Below are 21,973 nucleotides of genomic sequence, written 5' to 3' on the forward strand. Positions count from 1 at the left end.
AAAGTAGTATTGGCTTATAACCCAAAGTATAAAATAAACACCCGTGAGTGCATACTGATGTAAATAAATGACTGGGTAAATAAACAGAGGAGCACAGGCGAATCTCCCATTCAGAAGAATTCAAAGTAACTGTTATACATACTCCAAGATGGCCTAGTTTCCTACTTCTTAAACGTGGGCTGTGCACAGTGACTTTCTTCCAAAGGGAGCTAAAGAATCACTTTATAGGGATGCCTGGGTGGCTCAGCAGTTGAGTGTTGTGTGCCAGGATTGAGTCCCACATGGGGCTCCGGGCGGGGAGCCTGCTTCTCCCTCTGCCTCTCTCTCTGTGTCTCTCATGAATAAATAAATAAAATCTTAAAGAAAAAAAAAAGTCACTTTATAGTGGTGAAGCCTGGCAAGCAGGACCTCAGCCAAGTGATCAAGGTCACTGTCAATAGTGATGTCATGTTGACACTAAGCACCCTGTATAGGATGGTCTTCCTCTCCAAAACCCATAGCCCAGTCTAATCATGATTAAAACATCACACAAATCCCAGTGGAGGGACAGTCTACAAAATACCTGGCCAATACTCCTCAAAACCTTCAAAAAAATGGCCACACACACACACAAATAGTAGGGGGTCAAGTCTGAGAAACTGTCCCAGCCATGAAGAGCCTCAGTAGATATGATGAGTAATGTTATATGTGTTCTGGATGCATTTCTGAGACAGAAAAGACATTAAGGAAAAACTAGTAGGGAGATTTGAATAAATTATGGACTGTAGTTAATGTATCAATACTGGCTCTTAATTGTGACAAATGCACCATAATTATGTAAGATGTTAACAAAAGAAGAAGTTAGGAGGGAGGTATCTGGGAACTCTGAGTTATCTTTGCAAATTTTTTGTAGATTTACAATTATTCTAAAATTAAAAGTTCCTTAAAAAAATGGTCCCCCCCCCAGACCTCCTGCTGGCAAGAGTCCAAAGAGGAAGGAATAAAAGGGTGAGGAGGGGTGTTCCATCCATAAGTGGGGCTTAACCTTTCTCATCACACCGGAGCTCTTCTTAAAGCCTGGTGCAGCCTTTTCCAAAGTTATGCTTTTAAATGTACAAAACAAAATGCGCAAGATTCCATGGAGACTGATTATACTGAAATACAGGTACAAAATATTAAGAAAATAAATTTGTGATAGAGTTGTATGTATTTCTTTTTTTGAAAAAAATTAAAAGACGGTATGTATTTCTCTGACACACACACACACACACAGAGAGACAGAGAGCACAAGCAGGGGGAACTGCAGGCAGAGGGAGAGGGAGAAGCAGGCTCGCTGATGAGCAGGGAGCCAGACAACACGGGGCTTGATCCCAGGACCCTGGGATCATGACCTGAGCCGGAGACAGATGCTTAATTGACTGAGCCACCTAGATGCCCCATATGTATTTCTTTAACCCAATAAATAACAAATACTGATGGAGGCTAAATAATGTATTTTTGAAATAGTGATAAACATAAGTGATATTTGAGTTTCTCTGTCGCCACATAACGTGCTATGAAAATATCTGTAATTTCTGTTGGTGACAAGTTACAGAATTGCTAACTCCTCCGTAGTGTGTTCTCTCCATTTGTAATAGAAAGAAATGCTAAATTTCAGTTTAGAGAACAGTGAAAATACAGAGAATTTTCTCATCAAGACCCCCAGCTTAAGAATGTCTAATTTAGGGGCACCTGGGTGGCTCAGTAGTTGAGTGTCTGCCTTTGGATCAGGTCCTGGGATCGAGTCCCACATCAGGCTCCCCGCTGGGAGCCTCCTTCTCCCTCTGCCTATGTCTCTGCCTCTCTCTCTGGGTCTCTCATGAATAAATACATAAAATCTTTAAAAAACTGTCTAATTTAGAAAGATGCTATGCAGAGCTTCCTTATGTCTTTCCTGGAAGGAGGGAAGAAAACTAAGGTCTGTATAATATTAAATGAGGGGTGCAATCCTGGGGGACTCACGGGAAGGGGGGTGGATCATGGAGGCCGGTGTGGAGGAGGTGGCATCTGAGCTGGGCTTTCATGGGTTGCTAGGACTCAGGCGTGCAGAAACTAAGGCGGGAACAGATCTTGCAGCAGAGGAGTAGCAGGGGGAACCGGCCTGGGTGTGCCCAGTTTGGCAGGAAGACCGGTAATGAGTTCCATACGTTGGTTTCCACAGGGATCACTTCTTGATCATGACTGTCCCTTGTTTGCCAAGGCCCAGGAACAGTTCGGAGGCTCAGACATCAGCACCACCCTGCTGCCCGGCTGCAAGCCAGGCTGCCCGGGCTTGCGGAGACCACAGACCAGCCTGGTTCCGGAGGGGTGAGGGGTGCCACTTGGGTTGGGGAGTGTTCATAGACAGGTGCCGGCCGACCTTCTGCTCCCGCCCCAGAGCACCCCAGGGTGCATGCTCAGGAAGAGCCGCTTCCCCAGGAAAGCTCAGAGATGTGATTTGTCAAGACAGTGGTGTTTTTTTTTTTTTTTTTTTAAGACAGTGGTGTTTTAATACTTCATTTCCATTATCGGAGTTTTAAGGTTGCCTGACATGTTAATTCTTTTTGAAATGAATTGGCTCCTGAGGGGGAAAGGTAATGGGTGCTTTTGACGTCTGCAGGAACATGCTCACACCCGTATCTCACTCTGCCCCTGCAAGAACTATGTCATGAAGGATGGGAAATGGAATTCCAGCCGGTTGTGCATTTTGCCAGAGGTCACACAGCTCATCCTGTGGAGGGGGGAGAATTTAAACCCAGAAAAGTGTGACCTGAGAATAATCCTAAATCTCATATATGAACTTGTCTACATGGCTGGAGTATTCATTGAAAGGGGAAAAAAAGAAAGGCAAAACTGAAACAAAAGTGGGGATCCCTGGGTGGTTCAGTGGTTTAGCGCCTGCCTTTGGCTCAGGGCGTGATCCTGGAGTCCCGGGATCGAGTCCCACATCGGGCTCCCGGCATGGAGCCTGCTTCTCCCTCTCCCTCTGCCTGTGTCTCTGCCTCTCTCTCTCTCTCTCTCTGTCTTTCATGAATAAATAAATAAAATCTTAAAAAAAAAACTGAAACAAAAGTAAGCAAAAGCAGTCCAGAAACGGGAGTAATGAGCAAGCCATTCCCAGCCTCGCTTACATCTATGAAATTGAAATGGGATCCAAGCCAGGTTCCACAGTAGCACTGAATGGTTTTGATATATATATTTTTAAGTTTATCTATTTTTTTTTAGTAACCTCTACACCAAACGTGGGGCTAATGCATGACCCCAAGATCAAGAGTTGAATGCTCTTCCGACTAAACCAGCCAGGCACCTCGTTTTGACCTACTTAAAAGTTTTTTTTAAATTTGTATTCATTTCAAAATAATTGAGTTTACAAAGTAAACAATTTAATGAGGTTTATAACAGAGCTGGCAGTTGTGTGTCCCACCTACTCCAGAGGCCTGCTCCCGCGACCACCAGTTTCAACTCTTAACCATTTCTTTCTTTTTTAAAGATTTTATTTATTTATTCATGAGAGAGAGAGAGAGAGAGAGGCAGAGACACAGGCAGAGGGAGAAGCAGCCTCCATGCAGGGAGACCGATGTGGGACTCGTTCCCTGGTCTCCAGGATCATGCCCTGGGCCGAAATTGGCGCTAAACCACTGAGCCACCCAGGCTGCCCTCTTAACTATTTCTTTTGGCATTTACTTCCTCATCCGTAAACCCTGTGCTCATAAGCCTTGAACACGTGTGTGGATGTTTATGCTGGAGTTTCTGGAGACATCAATTCTCTATCACTTCTCTTCTGTGTTGATTACTTGTTGCTTGGGTCCCAGGTCTTCCTTCCCCTTCAATGACTTTACTTCTTTTTTTTTAATTTTTTTATTATTATTATTTATTTATGATAGTCATATATATATATATAGAGAGAGGCAGAGACATAGGCAGAGGGAGAAGCAGGCTCCATGCACCGGGAGCCTGATGTGGGATTCGATCCCGGGTCTCCAGGATCGCGCCCTGGGCCAAAGGCAGGCGCCAAATCGCTGCGCCACCCAGGGATCCCTGACTTTACTTCTTTACTTTGGAAGAGCACATCTTCTGGGGGATTCCTGAGGATGGATGTGAAAATGCCCACAAAAGTAATTTTTCAGGCTCCAACACCAACTGGCAGTTGGGCTGGGTATTGAAATCTCGAATGAGAATCCCTTGCCCTTAGGAAGCCTGACTCCACTGTCTTCTAGCTTCTAGGCCCATGGTACTTGAAGCCACACCTACAGCACCATGCTGCTCCCTCCATCCCTTCCTGCCTGGGGAACTCAAGCCTTCAACCCAACCCCCTCATCTCCCTGGACACCTAAGACCCATATCTTTTAACATCTCTCATGTCCCTCTGCCCTGCCTTATCCTGCCTGTGTGCCCATCGTCCTGATTCTGCCTCAGAGAAGCTCAGATACTAGAGCGGTGAGGCAGATATACTGGAAACACCTACAGGCTAATCTAGTGCCCTGCCCTTACAAATGTTACACCCCAAAGTCCATGCTCTTTTCCCCTCTTCCCAGTGTATTTTTCCCACAGAGGAGACAGACTTCTGTCAGAGTCAGGTGGATCAGGGGCATTTCATTTGAAGCAGCTCTCCAACAGATTTGCAAAGGGTTGCCCCACACCTACTTGAAAAACAATCTACAAAAAGGGCAGTAGCATCTCATCACATGTAGATAAACATGAAGGGTCACAATAAGGAACACTCCCACAGAACAGCACGGAAAGGACCAACAACCTGATAAAAGGTAGTATCATAGAATAAAGACCCCAAACCTTTTCCACCACAGAAGCAGAAGGGGGCTGTTCTTCCTTTCTCTCCCCCTTTCAGAGCATGGGCACAGCCAATGGGACGTGGACACGTGTGGGGCTTTGGGATGGCGGGAGGTTGGTTGTGGTGGTGATGGTTAGACTCTACATGAGGGCAGCCTTCGATGCCAGGGGCTGGGCCAGCCCCATCCTGATTCCTCCCCTGCTGGATCTCTCAGCAACTGTCAACCCACCTGCCCAGCAGTTCTCCCCATCTGGCTGTCTGGTGCCAGAGCCCCTGCCCCATGTTTGCAGAGTCCCCAACTTAGGAGTCTTCTTAGAAGCTCTTTGCCCAGGGTGTACTGGTCAGAGGCCTGGCCCCACCCTTGAACAGGGAGCTACAGGCTGGGAAGGTAGCTGCAGGATTGAATGTGGGGGGCTGGCACCAGGTTACAATATGGGAAAGAGATATATTTTTCACAAATACAAAAAAAATCTATATTTTAAAATATTTATTTATTTATTCATGAGAGACACCCAGAGAAGCAGAGACACAGACAGAGGGAGAAACAGGCTCCATGCAGGGAGCCTGATGTGGGACCTGATCCCGGATCCCAGGATCACACCCTGAGCCAAAGGCAGACGCTACACTCAGGTGTCCCTACAAAAATATTTTGTATTTTTTTGGAGTATGTGTTTTTGCATGTGTCATCCTTTAAAAAATTTATTGTTTATGAAAACATAAAAAATAAAGTATTGTAAAATAATTATTCCTGAGTATATAAAACATACATGTACAGCATAAATAGTTATAAGGCCAACATCCTTGTAACCACCACCCAGGTCTAGAAGTGGAATGGTTTTTTTAAAGTTGAATCTTTTTAAAAGATTTTATTTACTTATTCATGAGAGAGACAGAGAGAGAAACAGGCTCCATGCAGGGAGCCTGACCTGGGACTCGATCCCGGGTCTCCAGGATCACACCCTGGGCTGAAGGCAGTGCTAAACCGCTGAGCCACTTGGGCTGCCCAAGAAGTGGAATGTTTTAAGTAACAAAATTACAGCTGCCTTAGGTCCCAGCAGCACCAGTTCCAGAAACACAAATGCCCGTCCAGGGATCTTCAGGAAAGCATCTCCTGAGTAGCAAAAACAAAGGAAGCCAGCACTGTCCTGGCACCTGCACTCATCACTGCATTTAATCCCCACACCCTGGGTAGGGGTGACAGGGGCTGAGGCTGTGTCCAGCTAAGCTGGCTGGTGGGGGTGGGGTGGGGAAGAGTCCGCCTGACTCAAGGTTGCTTCATTTTGGCCATTTGTATAAAAATAAAATCTTCAAGTGCTCATTATTATTACTTTTAAAGATTTTATTTATTTAAGGGGGTAGGGGCAGAGGGAGAGGAAGAGAGTCTTAAGCAGACCCCTCACTGAGTGTGGAGCCCATAGGGCTCCATCTCATGACCCTGAGATCATGACCTGAGCAGAAACCAAGAGTCAGACGCTCAACCAACTGCACCACCCAGGTGTCCCTCATTTTTTTTCGGTTGAGGAACTCCGCTGGGAATTCCACCTACATATGTAGCCATGGATATGGCCAAAGCTTCCTGCTCAAAAATATGCATCGCGGTGACATTTTTACAGCCCCAAATAAAACAACTGGAATGTTCAATATGAAATCTTTCATGAGCAAAAACAGCACACTGGGACGAGCATCCCTGGCTCTTCCAAAAGTTTGCGGCGCTGCCACTGTGCTTTACAAAAGACCTACAATCGTACCTCTTTTCATGAACCAGAAGAAACTTGAAACCACACCAATATAGGTCTTTTAAAAAAGCTAAGTGGCAGAACTTGAACTTTTGGAAAGTGGAAGATGCCCGTAGTGGGGAAGTAAATTCTAATAGTCCTTGGAAAGACTGTTTATATTGCAGTGGTGCAGGAAAAAATATTAATCCCGTGAGAAATGGCTATGCTAGATAACAGAATGCAAAAAACACAAGTGTTTATAAAATGCAATCACAAGGATGTATAAGAGACTAAAGTGTATCAAACTGTTAAGAAAAAAAAAGAGGGAGGAAAGAGATAAAGATCACTTTTCTCTAGGTTTCTTCCAGAATTGCTTGTGCTTTGGGTGCCCTCGCCTCCTGCCAAATGCCTATGATCTACGTCACCCGCATGGGAGGCAAGCGGCTGCGGGGTGTTTGCATGGCAGCGTGGGTGAGGCCCCAACTGCACAAGCTCTCCTGCAGCCCCAGGAGCCCACAGGCGCTGCACCCACCTCTGAGGCCCAGGCAGCGCCGAGAAGTGCGCTCTCCTCAGGCAGGGTCCTCATTTTAGTCCCTTCCTAGTCCCTGTGCCCTTCCATGATGTTGGAAAAAGTGAACTCCATTTTGGGGGCATCCTCCCAATCTCTCTTCCCAAGTGGTCCGGCCTCCTTCTGAGTCAATCTTGTGGCCAAAAGCTGGTCCCATTATAGCTGTGGCCTCAGGCCCCCAAGCTAGGGACTGGGCAGCTCTTGGGCACACAAGCACGGTGGCACCTGTTCCTGGCCCAGAGCTTCATCCTGTGCCTTCCTCTGCTGGGCTTGAGGCCTCTTCCTGGAGCTCTGGAGGGAGCTTGGCCTGAGGCCGATGGCACAGGGTGAGGGTCCTACCCTCCAGGAGCCAGAAGACAGGGTAGAGGGGCTGGGTGAAGATGGCATGGAAGGTATGCAGAGGCTGGGCCTTGGGTTCCAGGCTGTAGAAGGTGAGGCAGCCAGAGGCCAGGTCCAAATCCATGCCCAGGAGCCGCCCTGACACTCCTGGGAGGTGCTGGGCCTCCCCGTTATGCCAAGCCTGCGCCCTGTCCTCCTGAACACAGAGCCCCCAGGAGCTTGGCCCACGCCCAATGTTGTCTGTGTGGGGCCCCTGCTTGCGTCGCGTCAGTTCTGGATAGGCGACACCCAGGGTCACTGAGTGGTTAGATGCACGCACCTCCCAGTAGTGTCGCCCGCTCCGGAAGCTCTGGGCACACTGCACCTGCCAGAGCTCGAAGCTGCTTGGCCCGGCCAGGTCCCGGGGCTTGTGGCGGTGCTTTACCTGCTGGTCCTGCCGAGACAAGTAGAGGTGGCAATTGGCGCTGTCTGGATCGAAGGTCAGATTTCGATAATCTGTCAGGACAGAGGGATGGAGGTGAGCGGGTGGACACCTGTGCACATCCACCATCTTGTCCCCAGAGGGAGAGATGGCAACTGAAGCTCCAGCAGGGCCAAGCCACACATCTGTTGGGTGTACGGCAAGCAGACCAAGCACCGGATGTCACCACAGCAGGTAGCCTGCGAGGGGGACCTCTTCCGTTTACCTCATTTCAAAGATGAAGAAACAGGCTTCCCAAGATAACCTAACTTCGTAACAAGTGGAAGAAGCATAAGCGATCCCAGGTTTTCGTGCCCAGAATCTCCTTACCCCCGTATCAGTTCCACGTGTAAGAGGCTTACAACCTGTGACAGATGTGCGGGGAGGGGGGGCCAGGCCAGATCCCAGGAAGGGCAGGGCAGTCCCAGCACACGCCCCCCGCGCCCCCAGGTACACACACAGCCACACAGACCTGTGCAAATGCTCACACGCACACGTAGACACACGAACGCACAATGCACACATGCGTATGCACACACACACACGCCAGTCTCCTTACTCTGCCAGAGTTTCCTCCTCAGTGGACACACTGGGCTTGGGACTGGTGCCAGGGGACCTGGGGCCTCTAGGAGGCAAAGAAGTCTTAGGGCAGTGATGGGGAGCAGAGCTCATGGGGGCAGAGTCCTGATCCTGTTCCCGTGGGCCGTGGGAGGGCCGGCTGGGCCCAGAGGGGTAGGGAGGGATCAGGGTGAGCCTTACCCACGGGGCCCAAATTGGCGGCCTCCGCTGGTGCCCTGCGGGGGCCCCCCTCATCTAGCAGGAGGCCACACAGCCGGCTCAGAGACTCTTTCAGGCTGGCCAGCCGCTGCTCTCCGTCCCACCGCAGAGGAGTCAGAGGCCTGAGAGGCTCCGGGGGTGCCAGGAGCTGGGATTCCTGGGCCCCAGGGACAGCCACAGTGAGCTTTTGGGTAAGGTGCTGGGACGCCATCCCCCAACCTGCTGTCCTGGGGCCTGGTACCTGGAGGAAGGTCCGGTCATCCAAGTGTTCCAGGACGTGTCGGACCCTGCGGTCATAACGAGACAGGGCTTCCAGGTGGCCCCGCAGTTGTTGTTCTGTATCCTGGGCCTGCGCTAGGGCCTGTGTCTTGGCCGCCTTGATGTCCTCCAGGGCCAGGGCCTGTCGCATCTCCAGGGCCTGGAGCAGGCAGCTGAACTTGCCAGAGATGGCGGAGGCCAGGGTATGGGCTGAGCTCTGAGTGGGTGATGGAGTTGCCTCGGGTGGTCAGGGCCAAGGCTGCCCTTGGACTGAGGGGTGGGGATGTGGGGAGCAGGGGCCCCTGTGACCTTCCCCCCCAACTCTGCTCAGTCCATCTTTCCCTGTTGCCAGGAGGCATTTTCAAGGCAGCTCACACCTCCTACCCAGCGTCCCAGGGACCCACTGCTGGCTGCCTGAAGGACACAGCATGAGGATGTAGTGGGGGTCAGACAGGCCTCGTACCTGGATCTGGCTGCTTTGCCGCTGCAGTTCCTCTAGCTGGCTCTCGGCCTGGGTGGCCTGCTGCTGGGTGACCTCCAACATGGCTCTCAGCTGGGCCTGTGGTGCCCACCAGGGAACAAGTGACAAGAGGGGACTGGGAATGGCTGTGAAGTCCTCCCCTCCATCAACAAACACCTGCAGATGTGGGACATCCCCCTCCTTGTGCCACCCCAGGCAAAAGACTGACCAGTGGACCAGCCCACAGAACAGTGGCCTTGGTCTGAGCCTCGGGGTGAACTGGGTCAGAGTCCCAGGGAGACCCAGACAAAGCCCATTCCCAACCTGGAACAGGGCGGTACACAGGCAGAGCAGAGGCCTGGGGCTTTAAACCTGACCTTCAGTTCATCTTGCAGGCTGAGGAACCTGGGGCACAGCACCCACCATCTCTGGGCTATAAACCCACCCCAGGGCAGCCCGGGTGGCCAAGTGGTTTAGTGCCACCTTCAGCCCGGGGTGTGATCCTGGAGTCCCGCATCGGACTCCCTGCACAGAGCCTGCTTCTCCCTCTGCCTGTCTCTCTGTCTGTCATGAATAAATAAAATTCAAAAAAATCTTTAAAAAAAACCAAAACAACCCACCCCACACTACCCCCAGCCAATAAACGGTGGAAGCAGTACTTCTGGCTTAGGCAGCCTTGCAGGGAAGGGGCAACAACTCAAAGCACCAAAGCTATTTGACCAGCGGGCAGTGTAGTACGTGTGTCTGCATGGGTGGGTTCTTCCAAATACCCAGTCAGGCCTCAGCCCCAGCTCTGGGCATGGGGTAGAAGAGGGCACCCATATTTGTGACTCCTCTGGCACCCGTGAGGGTCACAATGTTGTGCTTTCATGGGAGCAGGGCAAAGCATCATTCCCTGCCCCTGGTCAAGAGCCTGCCTTGCTTCTGCTTCTTCCAGCTGCACTTGACAAAGAGATCAAGGGCCATCGTGATCCCCACTTTACAGATGAGAAAACAAGACAGAGAGACTGACAATCTGGCCAAAGGCATCAGATCTTCCAAAGCTCAATTCCTGTGTCTTTGCCCAGGACCCAAGGCCTCAGCGTTGTACAACGTGCCACACCCAGGAAGTGGGACAGGGACGCGCTCTGCTGGTTCCATCTGACTGTCCCCCAGGATGGCCAGGGGTCCTCTCACACCCCATAGAACTTCACCCCGCTCTAGGGGAACACGAGCTCCTTCGGTGTGTACGTGCCATCTGCCTGTGCCACCTGCCACTCCCTCCCTCCTGCTGCTGTCACCTGCTGCCCGGCACTGCACTTTCATGCTCCGCCTCAGCACTAACAACTCATCCTCAGTCTCTGACTTCTGAAGCCACGATGGAATCCTCCAGCATTGGCTCCGGACTCCCTGACCTCCTCACCCGCAGAACCTTCACTCCATTTCAGCCACTCAGGCCTGGGGTCTCACCTTGGGCCTGTCACCAGCTCCGAAATCTCTACTCCAAGCACCTGTTTTGTCCTTTTACTCGGGAATACAACAAACGTCCCAAAGCCTTCTCCTGCTTAAGCAGCCCGCCCCAGCCCAGGCGCCGAGAGACAGGGCGGGGCACCCCGGTGTCACCTCGCGCTCCCGACGCTCGACGTCCAGCAGCGCCCGCTCGTGGAGGCGACACTCGTTCACGGTGCACGCGCTGCAAACGCAGAGACCCTCGGTGCGACAGAAGAGGTCGAGTGGCCGCCCATGTCGGGGGCAGCGCGCGCCCGGGCCGGGGCCAGGGGCTGGGGCGGCGCCGGGGGTCGCGGCAGGGTCGGAGCCGGGGGCCGGGGCGGGCCGGGCGCGCATCACCTCGAGCACCGCGCTGAGCGCCACATTTCGGCGCAGCTCGGCGACGTCGGGGAAGGGCTCCCGGCACTCGGGGCACGCCTTGTCGCAGCGGCCCCCCCAGTCCCGGATGCAAGCCCTGCAGAAGTTGTGGCCGCAGGGCAGCGTCACCGGCTCCTGGAAGAGCCCCAGGCAGATGGAGCAGGTCAGCTTGTCCTCTAGCCCGTGCGCGGCCATGGCGGCAGCGGCGCCTCAGGGCGCGCGGGGCGGGGCCTCCGAAGGCGGGCGGCGCGGGGCACGGCTCGGGGGTGCGGCCTGCGGGAGGAGGGGCGGTGCAGGGGCGGGGCCTCCGGAGGTGGGCGGTGCGGGGCACGGCTCGGGGGCGGGGCCTGCGGGAGGAGAGGCGGTGCCTCCGGAGGTGGGCGGTGCGGGGCACGGCTCGGGGACGGGGCCTGCGGGAGGAGGGGCGGTGCCTCCGGAGGTGGGCGGTGCGGGGCACGGCTCGGGGTGCGGGGCCTGCGGGAGGAGGGCGGTGCAGGGGCGGTGCCTCCGGAGGTGGGCGGTGCGGGGCACGGCTCGGGGGCGGGGCCTGCGGGAGGAGAGGCGGTGCCTCCGGAGGTGGGCGGTGCGGGGCACGGCTCGGGGACGGGGCCTGCGGGAGGAGAGGCGGTGCCTCCGGAGGTGGGCGGTGCGGGGCACGGCTCGGGGGCGGGGCCTGCGGGAGGAGGGGCGGTGCCTCCGGAGGTGGGCGGTGCGGGGCACGGCTCGGGGTGCGGCCTGCGGGAGGAGGGGCGGTGCAGGGGCGGTGCCTCCGGAGGTGGGCGGCGCGGGGCACGGCTCGGGGGCGGGGCTTGCGGGAGGAGGGGCGGTTCAGGGGCGGGGCCTCCGAAAGTGGGCGGTGCCGGGCACGGCTCGGGGGCGCGGCCTGCGAGAGGAGGGGACGGCGCAGGGGCGGGGCCTCCGAAGGCGGGCGGTGCGGGGCACGGCTCCGGGCCGAGGCCTGCAGGAGGGGCGGTGCAGGGGCGGTGCCTCTAAACGCGGGCGGGTCGCGACCTGCGTGAGAAGGCGGGGCGGGGCGCCTCCGGGAGCGGGAGGGGGCACGAGGCGTCGGGGTGGCGGGGAGCAGCGTGGGCCCGCCTAGCGGAGGAGAGCAGCTGTTGCCTCTCCCCCACCCGCGCCTGGGCCCTTGCCACGCGTGCTTGCTCCCCTCTGCCCAGGCTCTGAGCCGTCTCATGCCACCCCAGGATGGGGGTTTGAGGTCCGGGTAGTCCCGGTGGCCCCGCTCTGGGAGCTCCATCCCGCTTCTCGAAACCCTCATTAAGCAGCTCCCGTGCAGGGGTGCGGCCCCCGCCTCCAGGGATGGGAACCTTTGGGAACCTTCTGGCTGAGGGCCCCCACAGAACCCCTTCTGGGCCCCTCATCCGTAACCTGGACAACAGTAGCTACTTCCTAGGGTTTGCGCCTGTCAGTAAGAGCACTGAGCACAGAGCTCATGTTCCCTATACGCTCCGGACCCGAGGTTCTCTGCTGCCCTTTTCCTTGAGCTGTTTCAGGCATTTGCCAGATTGGAGTGTCTCCTTTCTGTAGGCTACCACATTTTGGTTCTTTTATTTATTTATTTATTTTTTTCATTTTGGTTCTTTTAAAGTAAGCTGTGTTCGGGGACGCCCGGGTGGCTCATCAATTAAGCGTCTGCCTTTGGTTTAGGGCGCGATCCTGGAGTTCCCGGATCAAGTCCCACATCAGGCTTCCTGCATGGAGCCTTGCTTCTCTCCTCTGCCTATGTCTCTGCCTCTCTCATGAATAAATAAATAAAATCTTAAAAAAAAAACTAGAAAAAGCACATATTAAAAAAAAAAAAAGTAAACTGTGTTCTGGTCACCAACACAGAAACCGATCAACGGTTTTCATACCCCCCTTTACTGAAAGCCCAAAGCGACATTCAGCTGTTCTTGGAATCTTCTCCGTGTGGGCCCCCTGCTGGGGAGTTCCTTGTTTGCAGGAGGGAGCTCTTCTGGAAGCCTGGGATCCTCCGTCCCACCTGCCCTGGGGCAGTGTGCTGCATCGGACTGAGCAGATGGAGGGCTAATTTTCCTAACCAACCTGTCCTAATTTTGAGGCAGAGTGCCCTCTCACTGCAATGCAGCATTCACTCTTCTGTGTTGTAGTATGGGAAGCTCCTCTTCATGGGAAAGGAAGGTCTCCTTTTGACTGGTTAGGCAGAGGAGAAATCATACTCCTAGGATCCAGCAAGGGTGCAGGGGATTTCTGGGCCCCAAGGAGAGGTGTGCCCAGAGGTCTGAGACCTGCTTCTCATTCAAAGCATCCCAGCCAGATGCCAGGAGCCTGCCACCATGCTGTGAATTCCCAGTAAGGGGCCAATGCTCATGTATGGCAAAGCTCTTTCTAGAGACATATGGGAGCAGCCAAGCCCCACTGCCTTTCTTCTGTATCCATCTCCAGCCATTTGATCCCAGGGCTCAATATTCTCTAGAGGCAGAAATGAGGTGGGAGGCAGGGCTCTTTCCATCCATGAAGCATTACAGATTCATCATGGGGTTGGAGCATTTCCAGAACACAGACCCAGACCAGCTACAGAAAAAAAATCATCTTTATTCACATGTCCCATTCCTGCCACTATCCTCAGAGAGGTCTCTTCATTTCCAAAGCCTGGGCCTGAGAAGGCCACAAAGGGGCTGCCTCAGGCAGGGGCTAGAGCCCAGAGTGTGGCCCAGTGGAGTGGTCTTTATTGTTCCTGCTGGTGAAGCCTGAGAGGCTCAGTCCACTTTGAGGTGGGTGGCACTCTGGCCACTCAGTAGATGCCGTAGGTGGGTTCGTGACTGTCCCTATACCGGTCCAGGTAGCGCAGGGGCTGCCGGTGGGGGAAGCGCTTCTGTTTGGGGTGGTAAGAGGGTGGCCGCACAAACTCAAACACGGGCTCCTGCATGTCTGTAGGAAGAGGGGGTATGGGTGTGAACTGCTGCTGGCCTGCGACTGCCCAGCCACCCACCCAAGAAATGGCATGCTTCCCAGGGGCACTTCTCCCTGGCAGGTCAGGAGAGTTCTGTGAGCTCGGGCCAGCTGCCCCTGCCCTGTCCCCCAGCCCACTCTGGCCTTACCCAGAAGCTGGTGGAAGATGTGGGTCACTGAATCATCCCAGCGACACTGGAAAAAGGCCAGCCCAGCTGGTGTCATGGCTTCCTGGTGCTTCTTGTAGAAATCAAAAGTGCAGAAGGTCCGCTGGGCCAGCTGGTAGCTATAAGATGAGGAAGTTTTAAGAGCAAAGAATGAGACATCAGAGCCCCACACCCCTCCTCCAGCCCCATAGGCAATCCTAAGAAGCCCCTTAGGATCTGCCTAGCATAACTCCCTCAGCCCATCTCAAGCTGAAATTAAGAGACAGGACAACTGAGCACAACAGACCATTCCTGGGGAGGTGGCCTGAGAGGGCAGAGGGAATGTGTATGGGGGGCTACAAGGTTAAGGGGGCATATATTACCAGGGTGAGGGCCGGGTGTCCTCAGAGAAGTCAACTGGCTTATCCTGCTTAAAGAGCAGGAAGGCAAAGCGGTGGAAGCCGGAACCTCGGGCAGGGAAAGGGGGCATGTAGGGACAAGTCTCCTGTCCTTCAGCCACACTGTTGCCTGGGATGTTGGTTCTGGTGGGAGGAAAAGTGTCCGTGAATTATCACTCAAGGAAGGTGGCAGCAGAAACATTCCCATCTACATTTTCCCTAGATATTGATACCACTCCCTGGGAGGACAAACCCTAAAATGATCTTCATTCAATAGTCAAGCAGGAGGCATGGCTCTGTGAACCCTCGGATAGACTACAAACTTATGAAGGGAACAGTAGGGGCTCAGAGGCTGAGAATGGGGGTCCTAGAAATGGTCAGGAAGAGAGTAAGGTCTAGCAGCCTGTTTACCAGGCCACAGGGAGCTGGTGGGGTCACCATAGCTATTCAGGCTACAAAGCCATACCACTTGGGCTGCATCTCTCTTTACTGAAGGTTCTGGGGTCTGTCAAGGAGTGTTTGCCAATCCCGACACTACGATGGCCACTGTACCTGCCCTAGATAGAACTCTCTGTGGGGGTCCTGCTGCACAGATTGCTAACTGCAGTTGACTAAAAATGATGGAAACCAACCTCCCAGTCACTGGCTCCAATTACCTAGAAGTTCTAAAGCTAGGGTCAGCTGCCTGACCTCTGCCCCCCTGGCTCCAGAGCCAAAGGCCACAGAGAAAACAAAAGTAGCCCAGCATGGGCAGTCCCAGCTGCTAGAGGCCTCCACCATCCTTTTCCTATCTATACTGTCATAGAGCCCCTCAGGGTGGCTAAGGCATGGCGTGGCATCACCCTAGTTTTATAGATTAGGAAATGAATTCCCAGAGACCAAGAGGCCTGTGGGAACAGCTAAAGCCTACTGCCTCGTTTTTCTTCCGGACCTGTCTTCAGCCAGTGGATCACAGGCCTCTTGACAGCATCAGGAAGCAGAGGTGAGGGGCTGCCACCTGGGGTGGGAGGTTAATCAAAAGTTCCATAGTTAATCCACAGTGGAGCCGAGACTGAAATTCTGGTGCAGCCCTCTCCAGGATACCAAGGCCTCCTTTTTCTTTTTTTCTCTTTTCTTTTTTTTTTTTTTTTAATTTTTATTTACTTATGATAGTCACAGAGAAAGAGAGAGAGGCAGAGATAGGCAGAGGGAGAAGCAGGCTCCATGCACCGGGAGCCTGACGTGGGATTCAATCCCGGGTCTCCAGGATTGTGCCCTAGGCCAAAGGCAGGCGCCAAACCGCTGCGCCACCCAGGGATCCCTCTTTTAAAGATTTTATTTATTTATTCATGACGGGGGGGTGGGGGAGAGGTGCAGAGACATAGGCAGAGGGAGAAGCAGACTTCATGCAGGGAGCCGGACACGGTACTCAATCCGGGGTCTCGAGGATCACACCCTGGGCTGAAGGCGGCGCTAAACCACTGGACCACTGGAGCTGCCCCCAAGGCCTCCTCACATGCCTCTGACCTCTTCCCCCATCCCAGGTACTTACACCAGCCAGTGGACGTATTCAGCATCTGGCTCCAGCAAGTGTCCATCTGCACACAAACAGACCCTAGTAACTGCCGGGTCCTGCTGCCCTTCCAGCCTGGCTCCACCCCTGGCTCCCCAGAGCCCTGGCTCCTGGGAGGTGAGGGAGGTAGGAGGTACCTACCCAAGTTGGTGAGCCCTAGGTACCTACCCAAGTTGGTGAGCAGCAGTGTCCACATGGAGCCCTTGTCTGCCTCATAGGTCACCTCTGGGGCCTGGGCAGCCTGGTGGGGAAACAACATGAAAGGTGCCACCCCTATCAGGGACAGACAAGCTGCTGGAAATAGGCCTTCTTTCTGGAGGACAGGAGTCTGAGGGAGCTTTGGAGAAGGGAGAACCCACCCTGATCCAAATGTCCCTGACAGTCCCTTGAGGGGCAGGTCAGCAAAAAGAAGCTTATAGAAAGATCCCTGCAGAGTTGCCTAGCCAGCTCTCTATCTGAACCATGAGGTGGCCCTCACATCAATGGACAAGGGCTAGGAGGGTACTCTGATTACAACGGGGTAGTGGCAGGAGTGTGCCAAGATGGACCTTCTTTTCCCTTCCTCTCATATTCCTTCCTAATTAGCATGGTGGAGTTTAGCAGGAAATCCAAAGGGAGAGAAGACAGAGAAGAACAAAACCCCAAACAAGCCTACATGGATGCCAGGCTTGTGCCCTTAACCACCATAAAAACCTCCTCTGTGAGTGTTTCAAGGAGTTGTCTGTGGTTCTGTGGTGGAATATGTCCATATACACAGTGCAGGGAGGGGCTTGCGTAAGCAGTTACCTCTGCTGGAGTGACCTCATTGCCGTGGTACACGGGCATCAAGTCATCCTCACCCACAGCATAGGCCACATGCAGGGGGACTCGGGGCACGAAGGTGGCACCATGGAACAGATCTCGATAGAGGCCGTAGTATTCAGCCAGACGCTGCTTGTGGTAGGGGCCACAGGTCTTTTCCCACTCGGCCCGCACAGCCTCCATCGGGATGCGTGCTGGTAAGGAATGATGCCCGTTAGGATGCTGGGGTGGGGCAGGGACACAGCAGGGGGGGGCCTCTGCCCTGGGAGGGCTTACCTGTGCCGAGGCGGGCAGCGCGTTCCTCCTCTGAGTTGGCCCGCAGCTCCCGAAGGACCCGTTTCCGCTCCAGCAGCTGTTGGGTCCGGCAGACCTTGGGTGGGGGCAGCCCAATGTCAATCTTGTCTTTGGGATCTGGGGAGGAAAGTTATGTTGGGAGAAAGTGGGATCAAGTCTCAGCTGCCTGTCCTTACTTAGTCCTTGCACTTGCCCAAGCTCTGCTGCTGGTAAAGCCTACCCTTCAATTCACAAAACTAGATCATACTATGCAGTCTGCTTCACAGTTGCTAAGCAAATTGGATTCGACTGGAGATTGCATTTTCTGATCCCTAAACCAGGCCACAATGTCTAGGTCATGGGAAATAGCAGAAGCTAGAAAGACTTAAAGAAGCACTCTCAAAAAAAAAACAAAAACAAACAAACAAACAAAAAAAAAAAGAAGCACTCTCATACTTTAATGGACACACCATGTAAGTCACCTGGGAAATTTGTTAAAATTCAGATTCTGAATCAGCAGGTCAGTGTGGGGCCTGAGATTCTGCATTCCTAACAAGCTCCTAGGTAATGCCTGTGCTGCCAGTCTCAGAACACACTTTGAGTATCAAGGCCCAAGAAGACTTTTGATCTGATATCTTTTTCCTTTTTTTTTTTTTTTAATTTTTTTATTTATTTACGATAGTCATACAGAGAGAGAGAGAGAGAGGCAGAGACACAGGCAGAGGGAGAAGCAGGCTCCATGCACCGGGAGCCTGATGTGGGATTCGATCCCGGGTCTCCAGGATCGCGCCCCGGGCCAAAGGCAGGCGCCAAACCACTGTGCCACCCAGGGATCCCCTGATATCTTTTTCCATTTACATCAGACAGTAATAATAAGTAAGGTGTGCGGAACCTTCATCAGAGATGGGATTTGCCTAAAAAAATCCAATGGACTGCAATCTTTAAAACAACAATTTTTTGACACAGACACAATTATTTTAATTTACACTGAGGAAACTAAAGCTTAGGCAAGTCACTCTGAGGGAAACTGGAGGACTTTGCTTTTTGCTCCTTTTCCTGCTGCGTGTGTGTTTTTAAATAAACTCTATGCCCAACATGGAACTTGAAATCATAACCCTGACCCAGATCCCAAGTTGCATGTTCTGGGGATCCCTGGGTGGCTCAGTGGTTTAGCGCCTGCCTTCGGCCCAGGGCGTGAGGCGTGATCCTGAAGACCCGGGATAGAGTCCCACGTCGGGCTCCCTGCATGGAGCCTGCTTCTCCCTCTGCCTATGTCTCAGCCTCTCTCTCTCTGTGTCTCTCATGAACGAATAAATAAAAATCTTAAAAAAAAAAAAAAAAAAGAGTTGCATGTTCTAAAAACTAAGCCAGTCACACACCCCTTTCTGTTAACTATTTTTTGCTAGGGCCCATACCCCCAACTTACAGAAGCCTCTTAATATCCCTTGTAAGTAACAAGGAACTGACGACTTCTTTAGAATACAGAGCATCTAAGGAAGAAGCGGGTGAGAATGACTAGACGAAGCCACCCTATATGTGTTCCAGACCACCAGCTCTAGACACCTCAACGCCAAGATCCCTTGGCTCCAAGGAATAACATTTGGGCCCTCATCTTTGTTCTAACTCGTTCCTGGATGGCTGAGGACATGTGCACTGGACCGCAATCCTCAGTAAATACCTTCAGGCCCCAAGCAAAGAGGAGACTCCCTCCTTTCCTTTCTGAATCTCCCGACACTCTGTCCATACCTGCACTCTTTCTATTCTTTTTTCTTTCTCTACTTTCAAAAAACTCTGCTTTCATCTTCTGCTGGCTCGAGTTTGATTTTTATCCCTCTCTGCATCAGGGATCCTTGCCTAGGTGCCTGGACCTGGCCTGCCAGCGTCAACTCCTAAGATGCCGACTTAGGTTTAAATCAGGATATGTGGATTCCCTGCCTGTGTCCTCAACGATCATAAAACTGCCTCCGTAAATGCTTTCCAGAAGGATGTACTTAGAAATAGGTTGCTCAAGGGCAGGATCCCCGAGTCCCTCTGCCCAGAGCTTTCAATTTCATTCAGGAGAGAACTGCACACCTACGCGCCAAGCACTACGTGGGGGCAAGTGTCAAACGGCGGTCCAGACAGGCAAGACCCCCGTCCTTTGGGATCCAATCTGGGGAGGGGGCCGGTGAAAAGTGAGTCAGGACAGGGTGTGGCCAGGGCTACACACGGTATTCGAGGAGCCCAGAGGGACCTTCTAACACGGAGTGGGGGTAAGGGAGTGGGGAGAGGTCTGGAAGGGGTTTTAGGAGTATAGATAAGCTGGAACTCTAACAGCGGGGGAAGGGAGTCTTCCAAGTAGAAGAACCAAAAAGGTGTGAAAATCCCTGGTGGGGCTAAAGAGCCCAGGGCGCGCACGTGGGCGCCGGCGCCCCTCCCCCCGCCCCTCCGTCCCCTCCCCCCGCCCCCGCCCCCGCCCCCGCGTCGCGAGGCCGCCGCCCACAGCGCCCGCCCCGGTCGCCCCGCACCTGACTCCTCCCGGAAATGCTCCCGGTAGGTCCGCCACCAGTGGGGGGCCCGCGCCTCCTGCTCCGCCCGGCGCCGGTAGCGGTCGAAGCTGCGGTATTTCTCCAGCCGGTCCAAATTGCTCACATCGATGTCCTCGTTGGGCATCGGCCCCAGAGGGGCGGTCCGGCGTCTCAGCGCGGCTGCGGGCAGACAGCAGGACGTGAGGCCCCGGGCGGACCCTGGGTCGAGCGCCGGGGCCCGGGCCATACGGGGACCTCCAAGGGCCCCCCCCGCCCTCACCCGAGGTGCTGAAGCCCCGCCACCTCCAGCTTCCATACAGCGCGGCTCGCCACCAGGGCGCCGCCATCTTCCCTCAGGACGGCTGCCCCTCCGCCGCGCCGCCGCCGCCGCCGCCGCCGCCTAGGACCCCGCAGAGGTGGCCGCAGCAGCGCCTGAGCGCACTGCGGAGGCCCCGCCCCCGCCCCGGCCCCGCCCCCACCCCCACCCGGGCTCCAGATTCCTCCCTCCCGGGCGGCGCGAGGCGGAGGCAGCGGGCTCCGGAAGCGCCGCGTTGTGGGGGGGCGGGGGGCTGGCCGCCGCGGGCCACCAGGGGGCGGCATACCCCACAGCCTGCCCCTCTGCGGGACACGCAGGGCCTCGGGGCCCCGGGCGGCAGGCTGGCCCATGACCTGGTGGCTCGGGTTTCTCCGATGTCCTTGCTTTGGAGAAACGCTTGTTCTCTCACTGCCCTAGAACTCTCCAAGAACGGGCTCACTTGGAATTTAGCTGTTTGAGAGGCCTGGACGGATTCCGGCGTGTATCACGGAAGCAAATCCCGAACACGACGACCTACCGAGCGGGCGTGATGCCCCCCCCCCCCCCCCCCCCCCCGGTGCCTTTTCTCTTTGGTACTTTCCACCCGTACTTCTCTCTCTACAGCCGAATTGAGCAATTGAGCATCTGGGTTATGACTTTGACAAGTTTTTTTTTCTAATTTTGAAGGGAAAAGGACCAGCAAACCAGCTGTAGCCCTGTCTGTGGCCTGGGGTCAAAGCTGACCTAAGGGGAGCAGTGAGCCCCTTGCCACACCTGAGTGCCAGGGAGCAGTGATCGGAGCAGCTGTCGCACTGAGGAAAGTATCAGTGTAACCCCGCGGCTGTGGGGCGTCTCTCCCTGGCTGCTTCATAGGCACTGCTGTCCAGTCACACCACCCAGTTGCCCAGCCGGAAACCTGGGGTTCCCCTTCAACACGTCTCCCTTCCTGACCTTCCATGCCAGGCATCAGGTCCTGGGGGTCACAGTCTCCTGACACCCCCCCCCCCCCCAGTGCATTCACTCTGCAGCCACAGAGGCTTCTAAAGTCAAACATGGGTGCCTGCCTGGTGGCTCAGCAGGTTAGGCATCTGCCTTGGGCTCAAGTCACAGGGTCCTGGGATAGAGCCCTGCATTGGGCTCCCTGCTCCAAGGGGTGTCTGCTTCTCCCTCTGCCCCTTCCCCCACTCGTTCTAATAAATAAATCTTTTTTTTTTAAGATTTTATTTATTCATGAGACAGAGAGAGGCAGAGACACAGGCAGAGGGAGAAGCAGGCTCCCTGCAGGAAGCCCCATGTGGAACTTGATCCAGGGGCTCCAGGATCACACCCTGAGCTGAATGAAGGCAGACACTCAACCGGTGAGCCACCCAGGCGTCCCTAAATAAATAAAATCTTAAAAAAATAAAGCACACACATAGTCTTACTGTGTAGAACAGTGAGTGCATACTCACTGCCCTGAAGGTGAGGCCATACAGACCTGCTTTCTAATTCCACACTCATTTCTCTGTTTTGAAGGCCAAGCTCGCCCCTGTGGGTCTCCCTGCAGGCTGATCCTATCTGTCAGGGGACTAAGTCAATGCCCGTGCTTACAGCTCTGCAGCTCTTCACACAGGTGACAAGTTATTTAGGTGTCTGTGGAGAGAAGGACCCAATTCTGAACTTCATGAGGTTTCTCACGGAATGGGACGTGGGACAAGGAGACACTGATGCTTCCCTCCTCAGTGTAGGCACCATCCCGAGCAGCAGCTTGGAGATCTCGTACCTCATGATAGCACTTTGTGCAGCGTGCTCTTCTAGAAGGAGACAGTGGAACGAGGTGGCTGAGCGCCTAGGGCTTTGGAATCTGCCCAAGGAGAAGGCTCTGC

General features: G+C 54.2%; 3 protein-coding genes across 6 annotated transcripts; all 3 read right to left on the minus strand.

Annotated features, from left to right (window-relative positions):
• Positions 1 to 5,258: 5,258 nt before the first annotated feature.
• On the minus strand, positions 5,259 to 11,420 carry TRIM65 (tripartite motif containing 65). 4 transcript variants are annotated; one of them, XM_055335139.1, is made up of 6 exons: positions 10,966 to 11,420; positions 9,367 to 9,462; positions 8,887 to 9,120; positions 8,628 to 8,802; positions 8,428 to 8,493; positions 5,259 to 7,903 (listed from the first exon to the last, which is right to left on the minus strand). In XM_055335139.1, the coding sequence occupies exons 1-6, from the start codon at positions 11,401 to 11,403 to the stop codon at positions 7,314 to 7,316; spliced, it is 1,599 nt and encodes a 532-aa protein (XP_055191114.1). In that variant the 5' UTR covers positions 11,404 to 11,420; the 3' UTR covers positions 5,259 to 7,313. The 4 variants fall into 4 exon arrangements, with proteins under 4 accessions (XP_055191114.1, XP_055191123.1, XP_055191094.1 ...); XM_055335148.1 differs by lacking the exon at positions 8,428 to 8,493; XM_055335119.1 differs by having other exon boundaries at positions 8,628 to 9,120.
• On the minus strand, positions 11,419 to 12,463 carry LOC129501786 (uncharacterized). The gene is made up of 3 exons (XM_055313061.1): positions 12,406 to 12,463; positions 12,002 to 12,219; positions 11,419 to 11,943 (listed from the first exon to the last, which is right to left on the minus strand). The coding sequence occupies exons 1-3, from the start codon at positions 12,461 to 12,463 to the stop codon at positions 11,419 to 11,421; spliced, it is 801 nt and encodes a 266-aa protein (XP_055169036.1).
• Positions 12,464 to 13,759: 1,296 nt separating this feature from the next.
• On the minus strand, positions 13,760 to 20,228 carry MRPL38 (mitochondrial ribosomal protein L38). Its single transcript, XM_055337752.1, has 9 exons — positions 20,094 to 20,228; positions 19,814 to 19,993; positions 17,310 to 17,444; positions 17,019 to 17,227; positions 16,401 to 16,473; positions 16,212 to 16,257; positions 14,666 to 14,824; positions 14,286 to 14,422; positions 13,760 to 14,115 (listed from the first exon to the last, which is right to left on the minus strand). The coding sequence occupies exons 1-9, from the start codon at positions 20,158 to 20,160 to the stop codon at positions 13,979 to 13,981; spliced, it is 1,143 nt and encodes a 380-aa protein (XP_055193727.1). The 5' UTR covers positions 20,161 to 20,228; the 3' UTR covers positions 13,760 to 13,978.
• Between the last annotated feature and the right edge of the window lie 1,745 nt (positions 20,229 to 21,973).

The sequence above is a fragment of the Nyctereutes procyonoides genome, unplaced genomic scaffold, assembly GCF_905146905.1.
Source record: "Nyctereutes procyonoides isolate TBG_1078 unplaced genomic scaffold, NYPRO_anot_genome, whole genome shotgun sequence".
NCBI classification, from domain to species: Eukaryota; Metazoa; Chordata; class Mammalia; order Carnivora; family Canidae; genus Nyctereutes; species Nyctereutes procyonoides.

Excerpts from the sequence above, each read along its gene's own strand:
- TRIM65 (XM_055335119.1), bottom strand. The coding sequence starts at position 11,403 with ATGGCCGCGCACGGGCTAGAGGACAAGCTGACCTGCTCCATCTGCCTG. Across the intron at positions 9,463-10,965 it reads TCGAGCGTCGGGAGCGCGAG|GCCCAGCTGAGAGCCATGTT; the intron begins GTGACACCGGGG and ends TGGGCACCACAG. Across the intron at positions 8,494-8,627 it reads CGCCAATTTGGGCCCCGTGG|AGGCCCCAGGTCCCCTGGCA; the intron begins GTAAGGCTCACC and ends TTTGCCTCCTAG.
- LOC129501786 (XM_055313061.1), bottom strand. The coding sequence starts at position 12,463 with ATGGAGCTCCCAGAGCGGGGCCACCGGGACTACCCGGACCTCAAACCC. Across the intron at positions 12,220-12,405 it reads CCTCAAACCCCCATCCTGGG|GTCGCGACCCGCCCGCGTTT; the intron begins GTGGCATGAGAC and ends CTTCTCACGCAG. Across the intron at positions 11,944-12,001 it reads GCAAGCCCCGCCCCCGAGCC|GCCGCACCCCGAGCCGTGCC; the intron begins GTGCCCCGCGCC and ends CTCCTCCCGCAG.
- MRPL38 (XM_055337752.1), bottom strand. The coding sequence starts at position 20,160 with ATGGCGGCGCCCTGGTGGCGAGCCGCGCTGTATGGAAGCTGGAGGTGG. Across the intron at positions 19,994-20,093 it reads GCGGGGCTTCAGCACCTCGG|CCGCGCTGAGACGCCGGACC; the intron begins GTGAGGGCGGGG and ends GTCTGCCCGCAG. Across the intron at positions 14,825-16,211 it reads GAATACGTCCACTGGCTGGT|AACCAACATCCCAGGCAACA; the intron begins GTAAGTACCTGG and ends TCCTCCCACCAG.